This window comes from Heteronotia binoei, chromosome 14 (assembly GCF_032191835.1).
Source record: "Heteronotia binoei isolate CCM8104 ecotype False Entrance Well chromosome 14, APGP_CSIRO_Hbin_v1, whole genome shotgun sequence".
NCBI lineage: Eukaryota > Metazoa > Chordata > Lepidosauria > Squamata > Gekkonidae > Heteronotia > Heteronotia binoei.
The window spans coordinates 15,335,329-15,351,737 of NC_083236.1; the positions used below are offsets into that span (position 1 = coordinate 15,335,329).

The following is a 16,409-nucleotide window of genomic DNA, read 5'->3' on the forward strand; positions in this document are numbered from 1 at the left end:
AATTTATTTGCTGAAGATCTAAATAGTTCTTTTGCCTGTATTCACATAAGTTTGTAATGAATTCATAAGGACACATAATGTCAGGGATTCCAGGATTCCCCCTTTGGCAGGAGACCTTCTCTTCCTCTGCCAGCCATTCCTCTTGCCTCTCCGCTGGGTGGTGAGAGAAAAATGAGAGATGGGGGGTTAAGTGCCAGCCATGCAATGATGCCATTTTTGGCATGATTGGAAGTGACATCATTGTGTCACTTCAAGGGGACCCCCAATGATGAGTCTTCCATTATTCACCTATTAAGTTTCTCTTAATATTTAGAATGAATATCATTTGAGACTACTGAATTGTTATGGCTTTTTAAATTCATTTTTAAAGGAAAAACACAAGGCACCACGGTCTCTAAGCAGGACAAAAATAATAAGACCATGCAATTTACAACACACACACACACACATGTATATATATTATAATAACAGTAGGAAAATATTAGTGTAGTTATAGTCCATGAATGGTGAAAAACCTTTGCAGTCCAAACAAGATGTTCTACAGATGTAGTCCCAGGACCATACCAAGAATAAGATAGAGAGTTCTTTCCTTCTTTCTTCCACTAGCCAATGGGACTTCTCTAGAACAAGAGACAAGCTTCTAAATAGAAGAGGATCCATGAACCCGACTTGCTATTTGAATATAAGCAGTTTCGAGTCTTCTTCAAAAGCTCCATCCTTTCTCATTAGTGTCTCAAACAAGTTTTCTTCTGCCTCCAGCAAAAACACAGAGCACGAGCTTCACCAGTTTCCTTGGGCTATTTGTTCTCTCCAGAACCTGCATGGGGTGTTCACAACTAAGACAATAAAACAGTACCAACAATAAAAACAAATCAAACCAATTAAAACATACTAAAACAGGTCAGCATAAGTTAAGACAAAAGAGCATCATAAAAAGCCATTTGAAACAATGTAGTCCTCAGGTTCAAAGGAGACCTTTAAAAACTTTAAAAAGATGGATTGTTTTGGTTAAAGGTCTGCACAAGGAAAAATGTTTTGGCCTAGTGCCTAGAGGAAAGCAAGGTGGTTGCCCAGTAGGGTGGCATTCCAAAAGTTTTATTATGTTGTTGGTTTGATTTGATTGTGATGCTTTTATTTTATGAGTCACTTCATGCTGCATATAAATTTTCTACACAAATAAATGATGCAAAATTTTTAGCAGTACTAGGGAAAGCTCCTAGGTATATAAATTTTTATATAGCCATTTTTCTTATTTATGAAGATTATGATTTCCTGGCTTTCGTTCTGAATTATCATGTTGGTATCTTAGTATGTCATTATATCAGACCAGAACAAGCAAAGTTTGATAAAGGCAATTATTTATTTCATAATATTAAAAGAATTATCAAGGTTTTGTAAAACTAAGCCAGGTCATGGCCAGATCAGCCATTTTGGGGCTCCTCAGTGTTCATAAGGCATTTGATAGATTAGAATGGTCATTTTTAAAAGGAACCTGGAAAGAACTTTTACTAGTAAACATATTCAATAATAGTGTAGAGAACAACATACCGATCATCTACATGCCAAACTTATGATAAATGGACACTATTTAGGGCCTTTTTATTTCCAGAAAGGCACCAGGCAGGAATGTTCACTCGGTCTTATAATACGTGTAGTATATATTTGCATCTGTGCTATAAATCTGCAGAGATAAGAGACTGACACCATTAAAATAATATAATTATGATAGTTGTGGATGAAGTTTAATTATACTTTAACACAATTCAGAAGGTATATTAAGCCATAGTGAGAACAATGTTAAGGCATAGTAAGAAATACAGTAAATGTGGGGAAATTTGAAATATTAACAGTGCATGTATTTTTAGAAAAGTCAGCTTGGATTGAATATGTGTGTAGAATATTGTGGGAGATAACAACAAATAACAACTTACTGCAGGGCTTTTATTGTAGAAAAAGCCCAGCAGGAATTATTTGCATATTAGGCTACACACCCTGATGCCACCATGGTTTCACACAGGGATTTTTTTTGTAGAAAAAGCCTAACAGGAACTCTTTTTTTTTTTTTTTTTTTTTTTTTAGAGTTTTAAAGTTTTATTACTAAAAATCAACTACAAACATAACAAAATGCTAACACACTAATAACGTGAAACATATAACATAAAAAACAACACAATACACAACACAATATACATACTACTCCCTACCACATCATCCCCTACCAACTACCAACCACCCACACTGGAGAGGGATAGGGGGGTTAAACATAAAAGCATTACACAGTTCAATGCTTCATCTATACATTATCCTGATATACTCTGTTTTTATATGTCTTATATCATATAACATATGTCATATATCATATATCAAAACCTATCATATATCATAACCTCTGTTTTTAACCCAGTCATATACAGGGTCCCATTCCTCCCGACATTTCTGCACATTACCACCTCTTAATCGGGTGGTCATCAAATCTGCTTCCGCCGTTTCAAAAAGTTTAGATATAAATTCTTCTCTGTTAGGAGTTCTGTCCTCCTTCCAGTACTTAGCATATAAGATTCTGGCAATTGTAACTATGTACAACACTAATTTCAACTTGGTCGCTGGTAAATTTTGTCTGCAAATGTTTATGAGATACAGTTCCGGAACATGCTTTACTTGTATTTTCAGAATTTTTTGAATCCAGATATTGACTTGTGTCCAATATTTCCTGGCCTTTTTACAATGCCACCATATATGGAACAGAGAACCTTTGACTTCGGTACATTTCCAACATTTATTGGAGTAAGAGGGATATATTTTTGCCAATCTGTCTGGAGTGAGATACCATCTATAAACCATTTTATACACATTTTCTTTGAGGTCTGCTGGTTTTATTAACTTCATATTCTGCTTCCATAGCTTCTCCCACTCTTCCAGATCTATATTGTAACCAAAGTCTTTCAACCATCTAATCCAGGCTTCTTTCACCACTTCATCCTGCATCTTGGCTTGGAGCAGCCATTCATATACCTTGGCAATTAATTTTTGTTTAGACTCCAAAATCAAATCTAGATCAGAGTCGGAATTCCCAAAACCTATTTCTTTATCTTTTCGAAATCTCGATCTCACTTGACATTGTAGCCACCAAGATAGCTTTAAAACTTCTTCTTCAATCAGTTCATTGTGGTCATTTAACAGATAAGCATAGTCCTGTTGATTTTCCCAATTATATAATTTAGGATGCGACGAAGCCTCTATCGGGGAAATCCATTTTGGCGTCTGTTTATACAGTACTTTTATTTCGCTCCAGACCGCATACAAAGCTCTTCTTATTTCATGTCTGAGAAACCGCCCGGTTTTAGTAGGAGTTTTATACCACATATAACTATGCCAACCTTCTCCCAGACCATCGCCCTCTATGGACAGTAGCCTTTTATTGTCCAATTTACACCAAGTTCTCAGCCACGCAATGCAGCACGCTTTATAGTATAATTTCCAGTCTGGGAGAGCAAATCCTCCTCTTAGCTTAGTGTCTTGCATGACTTTCATTTTTATTCTGGCCTTCTTACCCTGCCAAATAAACATTCTAGTCAACTCGTTAAGTTGTTGGAAGAAGGATTTGGGTAATGCAATTGGAATCGTTTGAAATAAAAATAAAATTCTCGGAAGTATATTCATTTTAATTGTAGCGACTCGACCAAGAAGTGAAATCTGTAGATCTTTCCATTTCATTAGATCCCTACGGATCTCTTTCAAAATTTTTTCGTAATTATCCCTATATAGATTCTTTAAATTATTAGTCAGGAATATTCCTAAATATTTAACCTTTTTTTCATTCTTAAATCCTGAGAGCTGCTCCAATCTTTCAATTTGATCCTTTTCCATATTTTTCAATAGAATCTTAGTTTTAGTGGCATTCAATTTAAATCCAGATACTTCTCCAAACTCATTCAGTCTTTGTTTAAGGCGCTCTATCGATGACATAGGTTGTTCTAGTATAAATACCAAATCATCTGCAAATGCCAACGTCTTTAATTCTGTATTATTTATTCTAATTCCTTGAATTTGGGAATCTTCTCTTATCTTCTTAATCAGCGGCTCCAAAGTCAATATAAAAAGTAGTGGAGATAGAGGGCACCCTTGTCTTGTACCTTGTTCTATTTCTATTGAATCCGTCGTTACTCCATTAAAATTAGCTTTGGCTAACAGGAACTCATTTGCATATTAGGCCACACCCCTGATGCCAAGCCAGCCAGAACAGTATTCCTGTGCATTCCTGCTAAAAAAAGCCCTCTTTAATGGGAAGATGATTAAATAAAGTGTTATCTAACTATACTTAGAACAATAATTGTGTTTGTATGGTTAAATCATAAAATTCTTTCTTCAGTAAAGATATATGTAAAAGGAAAAATAACTATACTCAGACCTTGTAAGTTTTAAAGTACAGAATTAATTACCTGATTTGTTGCATAAGGATTAGAAATATTATTGAAGATAAAGAAAGAGGGAAACAGAATTAGAAGAAAAATGTTTGAATATGCACAAAGAATAGGAGCAAATTTTCAAAAGTAGCCTTGTAGTCAGGAGAATTAGAAAAAGTATAATAGATTTGCAGTACGTTCCTTAGAACACTTGTCTGGAAATATGCCCTATTTAATAGACCTGAATGTGATTCTGAATATGCTGCTTAAAATGGCACTGTTACACTGTAACAGAGTAGTTCCTCAGTGGAGCAGGCTTCCTTGGGAGATGGTGGGCTCTCCTTCTTGGGAGGTTTTTAAACAGAGGCTAGAAGGTCATCTGACAGCAATGCTGATTCTGTGAATTTAGGCAGATCATGAAAGGGAGGGCGGGAAGGGTCACATCAGTGCTTAGTTCTTGCGGCCCTTTCTTACACGCCCAGGGAATGCTGTTCAGCACTTAAATGTCCTACCATTTAACTTAGATCAAAGCTGTTTGATGCACTAAACACAAACTATCTTATTTACCATGTGAGACCCTCATTGTGTAGTGGTTATAGAGTGTTAGACTAGGATCTGGGAGACACCGGTTCCATTCCTCACTCTGCCATGGAAACTTGCTGGGTGACCTTGCTGGGTCACACACTCTCAGCCTAACCTAACCCCACAGGGTTATTGTGAGAATGAAATGGAGGAGAGGAGAATGATGTAAGCTGCTTTTGGTCTCTACTGGGGAGAAAGGCAGGGTATAAACAAGGTAAATAAATGGTGTACTGTACTGGATAGAATGTTAGCTTTAACTGGAGTGATCTGGGTCATTTTTCTCTCTCTCTCTTGCTTGTTTTTCTATGCAATATTGCCAATCTGTCCACTGGAGATATATATATATATATATATATATATATATATATATATATATATATATATATATATATATATATATATATATTTGCATCATCTCTCCTCATGACCAATAGCTTCAAGGGTGAATTTAAATGGGAAAAATTTCAAGAGGTGAAAAGACGTCCTTTCCACTGCTAGTCCTCCATTCAAAGCTGCAGTTGTATGACTCTTTTGGCAAACAAAAAAACTGTGGAAAAATATGTGACTCAGTGCCATGAGTAGCTTGGACTTAATTCATTCTGGGTTTCCTCACGTCTCAGTGAAACAATTCACCACCATATCACAGTAGCTGTTTGAACATTGTAGGTTTCAAGATTCTAATATGAATTTCCCAGAGTTCTTTTGTTCAGTAATGCTGCTCTCAGTTTCATGATGGGTATTAGAAGCCTGGTTGAAATTATTGGGCTAGAAATTAAGATTAAGGTCAGTTACGAAAAATCTGCAAAAGAATATCTGGGAATTCATGTTCCCAGATATACCTCTTTACTACAATGCTGCTCAGCTGGTTTTGGCAGTATGCTTAAGGAATTTTTATCCAACTTTTCTGCCTTAAAAGCATTATGTCAATAAAAGTAAACATCTAGTATAAAAGAAACAATAAACCCAGCCTTGAAGCCATATATTTCAGAAAGCAAAAGTTGTTGCATATGGACTGAAGGATGGACTTCACCAGCAGCCTGAAAGATATTAGTGCAAGTGCTGGGAGAATCTAAGAAGAGAAGGAGTTTCACTGTTAGGAAGGCACCACAGAGAAAGCAGTAGCTATCTGCCTAACTTCACAAGGTGGATGCATGTGGAAATGGGCCTTGATCTGAACTGATGGGCAGGTTCATATGGGAGGGTCTTTATGATAACCTGGTCTCAGGTCATTTAGGGCCTTACAGGTAAATAAATTTGTACTTGAGTGGGGATGGGGGGGGAATGAAAGTAAATGAGCTTTCCTTATAGAAGAAACATGTTCCCCAGGCTCAGATACTAATCTGTATGCTGTATTTTGGACCTACTGAAGTTTCTGAATCATCTTCTATGGCAGCCTCAAATGGAGAACATTGCAGTAATTAAGCTTGGAACTTCTCAGCATGTGTGAAATAGTGGTACAAGGGACTGTGAAAAGTTGTATAAAATCAAAAAGGAAGAAGAAAACCCATGCTACGTAAAACTAGAGTGAAAGAACTGGAAAAGGCCATGAGGTCTTCCTTTCCTCACAGAGATTTCCAAGATGATTTTATTTCTGTGAATTGATATAAACTGGTTCACTTAGAAGAAAACTATGACAAGCATTCAGGCAAAAGGTAGAAACATAAATCCAGGTGGGCTCACCAGCTATATGTAGCTTTGCTGCTGTACCCTATTCCATTGTCTGATGAAGTATGCATGCGTACACAAGATTCAGGTGGGCAGCTGTGTAGGTCTGAAGGAGTAGAACAAAGTAGGAGTCAAGTGCACCTTTAAGACCAACAAAGTTTTATTCAGAATGTAAGCTTTTGTATGCATGTGTACTTCTTCAGACGAGGGAATGGGGTACCCTGAATAAAACTTTGTTGGTCTTAAAGATAAAAAAGAAAGCTTACATTCTGCGTAGAAACATTACTTTGTCTGCAGTTATCATAGTCAGTCACATGGTGTCGCTATTGCCTAAAAAATCTCTTTGGCACTGTAAAATACTGCTCTGCACCTTGGGTGGGGGAGAAACATAGGAGATACCCAATTGTGAAGATTCTATTAGAGATGCGACTCTTTGACTGCCAGTGGTTTCCTACGCTGCCTGTATTAGCTTCATTTGCTACAAGCAATTTGGAAGCATCCTGATTTTGAATCTCTATGGTTATTATGTGGACAAATTCCTTGGAGAGGAGGTGGCTGCTGCAGCTGGTGTTCCTCCATACAGCCTGGAAATCAGGGAGTGGCCAGCTCCATTATTCCGTGCCTGAGGAATCCCAGCATGGCACCTTTGTTGGTCGCATTGCCCAGGATCTGGGGCTGGAGGTGAGTGATCTTGTGCCTCGGATGTTCCGGCTGGAGTCTCAAGGCCGAGAGGACTATTTTGAGGTAAATGTGCAGAATGGTGTTTTGTTTGTGAATTCTCGGATAGACAGGGAGGAGCTGTGTGCCAAGAGCTCTGTCTGTGCCATTCACCTGGAGGTGATTGTGGATAAACCCTTGGGGGTCTTCCATGTGGAAGTGGAGGTTGCAGACATAAATGACAATGCCCCTGTTTTCTCTGTCGCTGAACAAACACTGTTTATTCCAGAATCAAGGCTGCCACATTCTCCTTTCCCACTAGAAAGTGCTTCTGATTCAGATATTGGTACAAATGCTCTGTTAACCTACAAGATCATTCCAAATGACTATTTCAGGCTCAATGTAGTAACAAATGAAGACCACAGTAAATCTGCTGGGCTTGAATTAAAGAAACCACTAGACAGAGAAGACATCTCTGTGCATCATTTGTTACTGACAGCTAATGATGGGGGCAAACCAGAACTCACAGGGACACTTCGGATAGTAATAAATGTGCTGGATGTAAACGATAATGCTCCCTTGTTCAATCAGTCTGTCTACAAGGTCCAAGTGCCAGAGAATCCAGTCAATGGGACCCTCTTAACTACACTCAGTGCCACAGACTTGGATGAAGGAATGGCCAAGGAAGTTGCTTATTCTTTCAGCAGCCTTGTTTCTGCCAGAGTTAAGCATGTTTTCCAAATAAGTCAGAGCACTGGTGAAATCAAGATTATAGGGCTATTGGATTATGAAGACCTTAATTTATGGGAAATTCAAGTTGTGGCAGAAGATAAAGGCAACCCTCCACTGGCTGGGCACTGCAAGGTTGTGGTAGAGATCATAGATGTGAATGACAATGCTCCTGACGTGTCATTGAAGTCCCTATCCGTGCCGGTGCCAGAGAACTCTCCCCAAGGTATGGTGGTGGCCCTGATTAGTGTCTCAGACAAGGACTCTGGAGTCAATGGGCAAGTCATTTGCTCACTGTGGCCTCCTGGGCTCCCCTTCAAGCTAGTATCCAGTTTCAGGAATTACTACTCTCTGGTGCTGCAGGAGCCTCTGGATAGGGAACAGGTACCTAAGTATGAGCTAGTGGTAACAGGCCGAGATGAAGGGACTCCATCGCTGTCAGCTACTAGAAGCTTGGTGGTTCCCATTGGTGATATAAATGACAATGCACCCACTTTTGCACAATCCTCCTATACGATCTTTGTGAAGGAGAACAACCCACCTGGCACTCACATCTTCACCATGTCTGCTTCAGATCCAGATGTGGCTGAGAATGCCCTGATCAGCTATTGGCTGGATGAGAAACTCTGGCCGCTCTCAAGCTACATCTCAGTGCATTCAGAGAGTGGGAAGGTTTATGCCTTACAGCCATTCGACTATGAGGAGCTAAAGTTACTGGAATTCCAAGTAAGCGTCAAGGATGCTGGGCTACCCTCCCTGTGCAGCAATGTGACAGTTCAGGTCTTCGTGTTGGATGAGAATGACAATGCACCTGCCGTGTCTGGACTAGAGGAGGCTCCCACCTTATTAGTGGTCCCAGTGATGGCTGGATATGTTGTGGGCAAGATCCGTGCCCTGGATGCTGACTCAGGATACAACGCCTGGCTTCGCTATGAGCTGCATGAAGCAAACAGCGGCCCTTGGCGAGTGGGACTGTACAGTGGTGAAATCAGCACCACACGCATCCTGGATGAGTTAGAAGGCGGAAGCAGCCAGAATTTGCTGGTTGTGGTGACGGACCATGGCAAGCCCCCACTCTCAGCCACAGCCACTCTGAGTTTGTCTTTGGTGGCAAATACCCAAGCCATCAAAACTGATGTCCGGCTTCCCAGGACAGGAGGAAATGCAAAGCCCCTGGCAGACACCGCCAATCTCTACCTGATCATCGCCATCTGCTCGGTGTCCAGCTTGTTCTTGCTGGTGATCCTCGTGTATGTGGCACTGCGATGCCAGAGCCAGGCCAAGGAAGCAATGATGTATGGCCCCGGCACAGCCACGCTGGTGTGTGCCAGTGAAGTGGGAAGCTGGTCATATTCCAACCGCCACAGTCACATCCTGGCAGGAGTGAGTGGGGAAGCTGGTGCCAAGAGTGACCTCATGGTGTTCACCCCAAATGTTCCTGTCTTTTCATCAAATGGGGAAGTAGGAAATGTGAAGGATCTGGTTCTAAATTCGTCTGGAGAGGTAAGTCACATTCTGGAACTGTTAAATATAAACACTCTTAATCCATTTGATGTGAAAATACAGAAGCAAATTATGCTATTGGTTCAGAGGATATCTATTGAATAGTGTGGGGTGTGATAATGAGGTCTATGCATTTCTCAAAATCTAATCTGTCTCCACATTTATTGAAATTCTTAGCCTTATCTCCCAGTCCCTGGTTTAAGACTGATGTATATGTACCTACATTAAGCAGTTTATTTTATTCTTATGATATTTGGTGGACTTCCCATGAGGATATTGCAGAGGCAGGACTTCTGTGCAGAGGGAAAGGTGTTCTTATGTTTTATTCACTTCATTTATATCCTGCCTGGTGACCCACTACATCATTCTCCTTTTCTGTGTTTTATTCTCACAACAACCCTGTGAGGTAATTTAGGCTGAGTGTGTGGCGCAAGGTTACTCAGAAAGCTTCCATGGCAGCGTGGGGCTATGAATCAGGAGGATCTCCCAAACCAGTCCTAATATTCTATGTCAGGGGTGGCCAACAGTAGCTCTCCAGATGTTTTTTGCCTACAACTCCCATCAGCCCCAGCCATTGGCCATGCTGGCTGGGGCTGATGGGAGTTGTAGGCAAAAAACATCTGGAGAGCTACCGTTGGCCACCCCTGTTCTGTGTGAATGAATCACTGTAGATTGTGAAGGTGATATTTTATCTATGTAAGTTTTTTTTTAGTAACTTAGGTTTTTAGAAAGAACAGGATCATAAACCTAGCCTAAACACATAATTTTGTTTTGATGCTTGTGTTCCCTCAGAGCATTGTTCTTGCCTTGTATTGTCATTGTAAAGTCTAAATTCCTTGATGTGTTTATATCAATCTTCTTTCTAAATAAATATGTCTAGTACTGAGATTTCAAAGATGGCTCACCGAAAACGAATGTAGGCATTTCTGTAGTGTGCCATAGGTAGGGTTGCAAATCTCCAGATGGTGCCTGGAAATTGCCTGGGATTATAACTGATCTCCAGGAGTGAATCTAGCACCAATGCACTTCCCCCCATTCATGTTTTCCTGCTTTCTTTAACTGGCATTGCATGTACAGTACAGTCTTTTGGACCAAATAGGGAATTGTGCATCCAACTCCCATTTACATGTACAATACTTCATTGAGTTATAGAAGCATCTTTTGCTGGATTAATTGCATTATGCCATGCATGTATTTGAAGATCACAGAAAATTCAATAGGATTAGAGGAAATTCTCTCTTCACAGTGCTGTCCTAAATGAAAATTACACCCTTCTGAGTCCATTGAAATCAATGGACAAGGGTGTAACTCTACTTAGCATGGCAGTGGCAGTAATGTAGATAATCTCATGATCACAAATCTCATATGTGAATTTATAAAGAATGTGCATTTTATTATTCCAAAACATGAGATCTAATAATATTTCATGTGGAAATGTTGCTGCTGTTCAGTTCCTATATTTCCTGATGTAATTTGTTATGTTCATATATTTTACAAGGAACACAATGATGTTAAAGAAAAAAATGCATTTATAAAACCCTCCCTGCCTTAAATCCAAAATGTGTATTTTTTAAAAATACTAAATATAATTCAGTGACAAGAAGTTAATGTGGAAGCTGAATGCAATTTCAATTGTTTATCTTTGTTATAACCTTCCGAATGCTTGCCCTGACCTGCATCTCATCGGATCTCAGAAGCTAAGCAGGGATGACCCTGTCAAGTATGGGAGACCTCCAAGGAATACCAGGGCTGGGACACAGAGGAAAGCAATAGAAGCCACCTCTCTGAATATCCAAGTCCCCATTAGCAGTTGCCAGAAGACAAACACACACACAAAACCTCAAAATGCTTAAATAGATAGGTCTGAGCAATATTTTTAATGACAGTATTTTAGTGACAGATTAGATAAGCCTCAACATTAAAAATATATTTTCCGCTAATAAACACAGTCATCATATACATGACCCATTAAACTTTTAAATATATATTTAATTCACTTATACCCTGTCTTTCTCCCCAGTGGAGACCCAAAGTGACTTACATAATTTTCCTCCGTTATCCTCATAGCAACTTTGTGAGATAGGTAAAGCTGAGAGTGTGTAACTGGCGCGAGGCCTCCAAACTTCCAAGAGAGATTTGAACCAGGGTCTCCCAGATCCTAGTCCAACATCTTAGAATAAACGGAAATTCACCTTGAATGAACTGTGACAGAGAGCATGGTTTGTAGGGTAAAAATCCTTGCATAATAGTCCAATCTTAGAACATTTTCCTGTGAGAAAGTTTCATTGAGTAAACCTGAGTAGGATTCTGATTAGACCTGCTTAGTGCTATCTATTAATTCAGTGTAGCAAAGAGAATTTTCATGATATGGATACATATAAATTATTTTAACTTTTAAATATTTAAGAATAGTGATGACCTTTGGCTATATACAATAAATATTTCTGCTCTGGTATTTAAGAATAGAGATGTAAAGTTTCTGGAAACATGCCTGTTTAATAGTGTGTTATCATTAAATAAATTACAGCATGTTTTATCATTACATATTTTGCTCAGGTCTTGCAAACCAAAGGCCATGGCTTCCGTTATTCAGTCAATTCATCTCTTGTTAGGTCTCCCCTCCCCCCCACTGCCTTCAGCTTTTCCTAGTATTGTAGTCTTTTTTAATGAGTTTTGTCTTCTGATGATGTGATCAAGGTACTAATGCCTGTGTTTAGTCATTTTAACTTCTAGTGAGAATTCAGGCTTGATTTTATCTAGAACTCACTTGTTTATCTTTTTGGTAGTCTGCAGTACCATAAAATTATCCTCCAACACCACAATTCATGGCTGCATTGCAAGTCTCAATGTCCTGATTTCTTGATTACAGTTTCCCATTTGGTTGATAGTTGACCCAAGGAATAAAACATTTTGAACAAATTCAATTTCTTCATAGTCAGTCTTAAAAATTGTGTAATTTCTCAGTAGTCATTAGTTTTGCCTTCTTAATGTTTAGCTGTAATCCTGCTTTGGCACTTTCTCCTTTAACCTTCATCAGCTGTAGTTTTAAATCTTTGCTATTTTCATCCAATAATGTGGTGTAATCTGCATATCTCAAACTGCTAATGTTCCTTCCATCAATTTTCATTCCACTTTCATCTAAACCTAATGTAGTTTTCTAGATGATATATTCTACATCTTGACTGATTAGATAGGGACATAAAATACATCCCTGTTTGACACCTTTGCCAGCTGGAAAACCAGTCTGTTCCTCCACATTCTGTCCTAATAATAGCCTCTTGTCAGGAGTACAGGTTATAGATCAGAACCCTCAGATGTTGTGCCACAACCATTTCTTTTAAAGCTTCCATAGTTTTTCATGATCCACACAGCTGAAAACTTTGCTGAAATCTATAAAACATACTTAACTTATATTATTATTTAAAACATTTTAGTTGACTTTCTCTGTTGCAGAATTCAAGGCAGCTCACAATATAAATATAAATATTGATATATATCTACTCAGGCCATCATGCATTGAAGAGATCGAGTTTTTACATTGACTTCCCAGATAGAAATGTTCCACTGCCTTGTTCAGCTATCCTCAACTCTATCAAATGCCTTTTCAACACTTAGCAATATCAGTGTGATTTTTAAATTTAATTTTCTGGCCAAAGAATTTAGTTGGTCTTGTGTTCCTGCTGTAAAGGCATTCATAGCTGCTGACAACAATAATCCCAACAATTCTATAAAAACACAGAACCAAACACAATCAAAAACAAATGTGACAATCCAGCAATATAACAAGAATATTAAAAGCAATGATTATTCATAACATAAAGCCTGGTTATTCATAATCTGTAGACCTTTGGAGTGTGAATTGCATGATTCAGAATCTAGGATGCATTTTATGTCAGAAGAAGTATACAGTCTATGATTAACCCAAATATTCCTGCTGGAATTGTGCAGATAAAAAAGGGATTCATTTCCACAGGACAGTTGCTGAAATCAGACATTGTTATACCAGCATTCCTGAGAGAATTCAAAAGGAGATTCTAGCCTAAAAGTGCTGAATTGGGATTCATGAAAAGTTTTACACTATCTCCCCTCAAGACTGATCAGAGACTTGGAATTTTTATCCTACTCATCATCCACTATTGCAACAGCTAGGATTCCCCACACATTACAGATGTTAATTAGTTTAGCATAACTAGTTATTGGTTTCTGGATTTTTCTTGGTTAGATATGAATTTTACATAATTACATTTAAACCTGTGCTTCCTACATGTAATGCACCCTTGGTCTGAAGAAGTGGGCTACAGTCCATGAAGGCTTATGCTGGAATAACACTTGCTACTCTTTGAGGTGCTGCAAGACTTCTGTTTATTTATCTTGTTGTGTTCATCCTGCATTCCTGTATCACAAAAATCTTATCCAGTAACATTATTATTACTACTTTTTTTATCACAAAGAAGACACTGAGAGTCTGATTCAACAGTTCAGCAAGGGAAGAGAACTCCTACCAATAAAATCAGAGGAAGGAGAAAACACTGAGACATCAAAACCTGTTCAAGTCCCTATGACAAAGAATAAATGGACATAAGTCTGACATTAGAAACTTCAACAATCAAAAACCAGTGGAGGACATTTTAACCTTCTAGGACATTCAGTTCCTGATTTAAGAGTATCAGTTATCTTACATAGGAATTTCAAAGAGAGATTAGAAAGAGAGACTGCTGAATTGCAACTGATAATGAAACTCAAGATAATGCATCCTCCTATAATGAATTGAAACCTAGGTTTCCTCTCTTATTACCAATGTGGATTTCACCACGTCAACTACACCTTTGCATATCAAACCTATTCCAACCAAGCCTATTATCCATTTACCTGCTATTGTCATTTGCCTGCTATTGCCATTCCAAAGAGAAACTGTGACAAAATAACGAACACAATTGTTAATTCATTTACAGTTATTTAAAAATGAAACTTCAAAGCACTGATTATAATAATCCAATGCAACAATTAATATATCAAGGTCAGTACATAGAAATCATTTCCACAATACATCTAAGCACACACTTCATTAGAACAAATTGCTTAAAGTGCTTAGTGCTACAAAGTGCTTGGAGGACAAAGTGCCTGTGCAGATTTTTCTTTCCAAAATGAATGAACCCAAAGATTCCTTGACGTCCCTCTGACGGAGCCTGGAGCCAGCAGGACAATTGTCGCACCGTTTCCACTGTCTTTATCAAAGAGGGATATCCAAATTGATGTATTTCACAATGGCTACATAAAGCAAGCAAATGCATCTTAGGTAACGTTTCTTTAACAATACAAAATTCATATTAGCAATTAATACAAACAACTTACCACTATTGGCAAAGACTAAAGCTAATACAAGCACGCAGTATCATTCCTAAGGCGTATTACCGCAACATACATCAAACCCGACACAATATTTAAAGGTATAAAATCCCAAGGTTTACAACACACCTGTTTGAAATTTAACCAAAGCCAGGAAAACAACGCAAACACTTACTACAAATATTGCAAGCGTATTTTTATAAATAGCACGAAAAGTCTATACAGTTATTTAACCATTTTGGGGCCAGTGATTTTAACTGGAAGATCAAAAAAATTTCTTCCCGCTGCAAACACTTCTTGACAGAGTCATCAATACCACCAGAATATTTGAATAGCACAATGAATCTCATATCATCAATGCTATGATTCATCTCTAAATAGTGATTAGTTAACAGGGCCTCAAGATTTTTCATTCTTACCCGAGAACGGTGTTCTGCCACCCGTATTCTAATAGGGCGAGTAGTATTACCCACGTAAATCCGATTACATTCGCACAAAACTGCGTATACCACATGAGAAGAGTTACAATTACTAAAATGTGGTAATTTATATTGTATAATACTATTTGGTGGTGAGAAAATTTTGGTCTGGATTGCCATCGGGCACATAGTACAGTTCCCGCATCGGTAATGTCCCAAAGAGCCACCAGATGGCGCCAGAGGCTTTGTCAAGTCAGAATAAATAAGAACATCTTTAAAGGATCGTGTTCTATGGAAGCCTACAAAGAGTGGTTCCTCACAGCCTGGCAAATCCAATAGGAGATGCCAATGTTTATTTATTATTCTTTTAATTGCAAACACATGAGGCGTGTAATCAATAGCACAGGAAATACGCTGATATTGTGGTTTATTTTTTCGCTGTAATAAAGTAGATCTCTGAACATCCTTTGCTCTACAAGATGCCTTAGCAATGATCTCAGCAGGAAACCCTCTTTGTAAAAAACACTCATAAGATCTCTATGCTGCCTATACTCTATTTCAGATGTTGAGTTTCTTTTTAGTCTTAAAAACTGTGATAACGGCAAATTTGCTCTCAAATGATACGGGCGAAAAGAAGAAAAATGCAAATACGACCCTTGGTCTGTGTCTTTGGAAAAAGGTTTTACGGCTGTTTTCTCCTCCAGCTTTGCCACAAACAAATTGGCCACACTGGGAGCCATGCTACTTCCCATGGAAACTCCCCTAATTTGATAGTAAAAATCCTTTTGAAAATGAAAATAATTTTTTTCAAATACAATGTCTACCAATTGCTATTGCCATTTGGCAACTGAAACCACTCCACTCTCCAAGGTATTAGGGATAGATGAACCCAAGAAATATGAAAACACCCCTTAAATTCTTCATAACAGGATATATAAAAATATTTGACAGAACACATATATTTTGATTGGTACAAAGTATTGTAAGTTTTTGCACCAGGAAGTCTCTGTGAGGTGGGACTGCCAAAGTCTGGATGCCACAGTGATGTCAGCATTTTTAGCTGTTGTCATTAAGAGCAAGGATGTCAGAGAGTTGCAGAGGTGAC

The 16,409-nt window shown here is 38.5% G+C and overlaps 1 protein-coding gene across 3 annotated transcripts in view; it reads left to right on the forward strand.

The window, feature by feature from the left end:
• Positions 1-16,409, forward strand: part of LOC132582139 (protocadherin alpha-C2-like) — a 341,397-nt gene that overhangs the window by 41,637 nt on the left and 283,351 nt on the right. The window contains exon 2 of one of the 3 annotated variants that reach the window (XM_060253612.1): positions 9,193-9,539. The exons of the other annotated variants lie outside the window; for them this stretch is intronic. Coding sequence (XP_060109595.1) covers positions 9,193-9,539 — 347 coding nt within the window. The remainder of the gene's footprint in view (positions 1-9,192; positions 9,540-16,409) is intronic. 3 annotated transcript variants of the gene reach the window in all.